The 4,651-nt window shown below is 36.4% G+C and overlaps 1 protein-coding gene across 1 annotated transcript in view; it reads right to left on the bottom strand.

Moving 5' to 3' along the window:
• Nucleotides 1-4,651, bottom strand: part of LOC106877278 (lysosomal alpha-glucosidase) — a 30,535-nt gene that overhangs the window by 8,991 nt on the left and 16,893 nt on the right. Inside the window, exons 6-8 of the mRNA XM_052973909.1 lie at nucleotides 2,600-2,713; nucleotides 1,718-1,805; nucleotides 78-195 (exon numbers count right to left, since the gene is read on the bottom strand). Of these exons, the coding sequence (XP_052829869.1) occupies nucleotides 78-195; nucleotides 1,718-1,805; nucleotides 2,600-2,713 (320 nt within the window). The remainder of the gene's footprint in view (nucleotides 1-77; nucleotides 196-1,717; nucleotides 1,806-2,599; nucleotides 2,714-4,651) is intronic.

Raw genomic sequence — 4,651 nt, 5'->3', positions numbered from 1 at the left:
AAAAAAAAAAAAAAACTGAAACAACAACAAAAATAAACAATGCCATAAAAAGATGCAGTTTAGAAAATGAGACTCACATGTCAGATATTTTGGTGTGGCTGTAACCATAGAGATTGTGCAGGTTGTAGTGTGAGGAGATGTTGTGAGCAGCAGATGGACAGATAGTCTTTTCATAGAGTTTAGAACCAAGGATTGCTGTAGGAGAGAGAAAGAGAAATGGATAGATAGGTACGTAGATAGACAGACAGATAAATAGAGAGAGAGAGAGAGAAATAGACAAGTAAATACACAGATAGAAAGAAAGACAGATAGATAAGTAGAGATAGATAATTAGAGAGATAGACAGCCAAGCAGATAAACATAGGAGCTAGAGAAACAGAAAAATGTATAGGCAAACAGAAGCATAATGAATGGATGGATGGATAGATAGACAGACAGACAGACTGATAGATAACTGGGGGGATAGACAGATAGATAGAGAGAGAGAGATATATAGATAGATAGAGAGAGAGAGAGAGATAGATAAAGAGACAAAAATAGATAATAGATACATAGATAGCTAAAAAATAAATAGACAGACAGAAAGATACATAACTGAATAGATAGAGAGACAGATAGATATGTGATCATATAGATAAAGAGAGAGGTAAGAAGATAGATAAATAAATAAAGACTGACAGACAACAGGAAATCAAAGATGAAAAAACAAAAACAAAAATAAGCAAAATATTAAAAAAAAACTAATGAATAATCACAAAAGTAGTGTGGTGTATGTATGTGTGCATGTATGTGAGTGTCTGTATGTACCAGGCAAGGATTAAAGAGTACTCAATACCAAAGGACAAGTGCACAGACAATCCCTTGCTACTGTTTCCACAGCAAATGGTTGCAAAGCAATGATTTCTATTTTTTTTGTTTTTGCTTTGGTTTGATTATCTCTAAATCGGAAAGGGAAAACAGTTGCCATGACACTTTCACAAGGTCTCCAAGACAGGTAAGAGGGAAGGAGGGAGGATGATATCCTCAAACCATAGACCCTACCAAAATTTTTGTAACATGATGGATTAGTCCACCAAGGACCAGGTGATGGCATTAAACAAGGCAACATATTAGGTTATGTGGCAAGATTTTAACTCCAAGCACTAAAAAAAAAAAAAAAAAAAAAAAAAAAAAATATGGCAAAGAGTCCTGTCTGTCACTCTGATATTTCCACTGTGGACGGGTACTTTTTTTTTTATTGGCTCCCAGAAGAATGAAAGGCACAATAGACCTGAGCTGGGACTTGAACTCTGAATGGAAGGCACCAAAAGATACACTGTAAGGTATTTCATCGGATGCTCCAACAACTTTGCCAAGCTATCTCCTATAACTTATAATCAGTGGCTGAGGTTTTCATGAAATGTCACAAAGTAATGAATAAATAAAGGAAAACATGAGGACAACTTGTCACCCAACTAATCATCAGGCCAAGGGGCAAAGCCCTTCTTTCTCTGACCTTACTGCCTAAGTCCAGCTCCATGCCTTGTTTCAAACAAATGGTGTCTCATCAACCCATAAAACACACACACACATACACACGCAACCACAACTGAACAACTCAATACACCATCGTCTTTGAGTTCTGGCAGAAAAGAATGAAGAAATGAAGACGAGAGAAAATGAGAAGAAAGTGGAAGAAAGAGAGAGAGAGAAAAGAAAGAAATTATTTTGTACTTGCCTGGTGAATTAAAAGGGGGATAATTAAGGTTATTGTAAAGACAGCCATCTTCAGAACCGGCCACAAAATTAGAAGGTTCGTTCATATCCTGCAATGGCAGAAGAACAATTCGTTAATACATAAATGCATGTGTGTGTGTGTGTGTATTTATTTCTTATAAGCCTGCTACTTGCTCTTTTGGTGCGTTTTGCTGAACTGCTAGGTTACAGCGACAGAAAAAAACCCAACAGTTATCTGCCAGTGGTGAGAGGCAAACACACACACACACACACACACACTCTCTCTCTCACACACATACACACACACACACTCAGAGACACACACACCAGCACCAGTTGTCAAGCAGTGGTGGGGAAACAAAGACACACACGCGACAGGCTTCTTTCAGTTTCCATCCACCATACCCCCTCACAAGCCTTTGGTCAGTCCGAGGCTATAGTAGAAGACACTTTCCCAAGGTACCATGCAGTGGGACTGAAACCATGTGGTTCGGAAGCAAGCTTCTTACCACAGAGCCATGATTTCACAGAATCTAAGGACCTAAACACTTTACTTCTTATTTACATTATTTACATTTGATGGATATTTGTCCTCATCTTGTTTGGTTAAGAGCGCAGGCTATGAACCCCAAGATTCCAAGTTCAATTCCAGGCAGTGACCTGAATAATAATAATAATAATAATAACAACATCGAAAAATACCTTAGGAATGAGAACCCAGGTTCGAAATTTCCCCAAGACACCTGATGAAGGCTGGAGGGTATATCAGCCGAAACATGTTAACAACAAACATGATGAGGATAAATATCCACCAAATGTAAATAATGTAAATAATTCTTCATTTTCTTGTAAGAAAGTAAAGAAATATAGAAATGGTACTTACTGCCCAAATGCCATCATAAGGAATCAGTTTGTGGAAGTCAGCTGCCACTTTGTACCAATACGAAAAAGCTTTTGGATGAAAGAAGTCTGGGAATACTGTATCACCTGGCCATACCTGGATATAATGGAATTTTATGAAAAGAAACATCATTATAAGGATTACGATCTGATATTGGTGTTGAAACTAGGACAAGTTCATTATCATTATAGGGGTGTCAGGAATTACCATTTAAAACATGATTGTTATATTGATTGCTAAGCATTTATATTTATATTAGGTGTGTGTGTGTGTATGTATGTATATATATATATATATATATATATATATATATATATATACATACACACACACACACAAACATACGATCAGGAGAGAAAACTATACGTGAGAATATGTAAATTTGTTATCAAGTTTGGTAAGTAGCATACACAGATCTCTGTCTTTTGGAACAACCTTCTGATTGAAAGAAAATAATAATAATAACAATAACAATAATCCTTTCTACTTTCATTGATCCCAAAAGGATAAAAGGCACAGTCAACTGTGGCAGAATTTGAACTCAGAACACAAAGACAGGTGAAACGTTGCAATGCTTTTTGTCCAGCGTGCTTAACAATTCTACAATAATAATAATAATCTTCTGTTCTGCTCTAGGCACAAGGCCCAAAATTTTGGGGAAGAGGGCCAGTCAATTAGATCGACCCCACTATGCAACTGGTACTTAATTTATCAACCCCGAAAGGATAAAAAGCAAAGTTGACCTTGGCAGAATTTGAACTCAGAATGTAGCGACAGACGAAATACCGCTAAGCATTTCACCCAGCATGCTAACGATTCCGCCAGCCTGCCACCTCAACAATAACAATAATAAAAAAAATAATGATAATAATAATAATAATAAAGTGTGCACATGTATATATTTACTTTATATATATATACACACACACATATACATACACATGCATAAATACATAAAGGAAACAGGGTGTACTGAATGTTATACATGATAAATCCGTAATTTAGAACAATTTTTCTTGTGAACATCCCTGAATGAGGAAAGGAGGTAATTTCAAGAAATCAAGGGAAAATTCCGGTGTCCTAACATGCTACAAATATAGGTTAAACATAAAACAGCAAACAGTGAAGTTTATGTAAAAGAAAAACTACAGGTCTTTCCATGGTCATGGTGTTAGGAATGGTAACATTAGACACCTACAACATCAGGAAAATAAAGATTTATATGTGCCGATTGAAGGACCTACAAACAATGACTAGTATACAAATGTCTACTACCATATTACCTGGAGTCTAATATCAAATAACAGGTAAATAAATCAAAATAATCTATTGCCTGTGTCTCATTGCAATCATCTGACCTGAAAAGTTAGAAAGAATCTGTAAACAATACAAGATCAGAGCAGTATTCAATGACACAGGTTTCCCCTAAAGTAAAGCTTACCTGAAGAATTGCATTCATAAGAGAATTCCTTAAGGATTAAAATAACAAAACATATATGGTTATGAGATTGAGGGACCATGAGGAATGAGACAGTATGTTATAAATAAAGAACAATGATAAGGAATCTTTGAGAATACATATAAAGCTGAGAATAATCGGTAAAGTTAGCATGTATTGTTACAGCTATCACTGAAAACATTTATTTGTTTAACACCAATTTTTTCACAGCCGTATGGGTTAGATCAGTGGTTCCCAAACCACTTATCTAAATGAGTTTTCCCATGGACCCCTTTTAATATGCTTATCCTTATGTGTATATGTATACATATATGTATGTATGTGTATATATCATCATCATCATCATCATCATCATCATCATCATCATCGTTTAACGTCCGCTTTCCATGCTAGCATGGGTTGGACGATTTGACTGAGGACTGGTGAAACCGGATGGCAACACCAGGCTCCAGTCTGATTTGGCAGAGTTTCTACAGCTGGATGCCCTTCCTAACGCCAACCACTCAGAGAGTGTAGTGGGTGCTTTTACGTGTCACCCGCACGAAAACGGCCACGCTCGAAATGGTGTCTTTTAT

The sequence above is a fragment of the Octopus bimaculoides genome, chromosome 17 (assembly GCF_001194135.2).
Source record: "Octopus bimaculoides isolate UCB-OBI-ISO-001 chromosome 17, ASM119413v2, whole genome shotgun sequence".
Taxonomy (NCBI): domain Eukaryota; kingdom Metazoa; phylum Mollusca; class Cephalopoda; order Octopoda; family Octopodidae; genus Octopus; species Octopus bimaculoides.
This window is presented reverse-complemented; position numbering and strand designations above follow the sequence as displayed.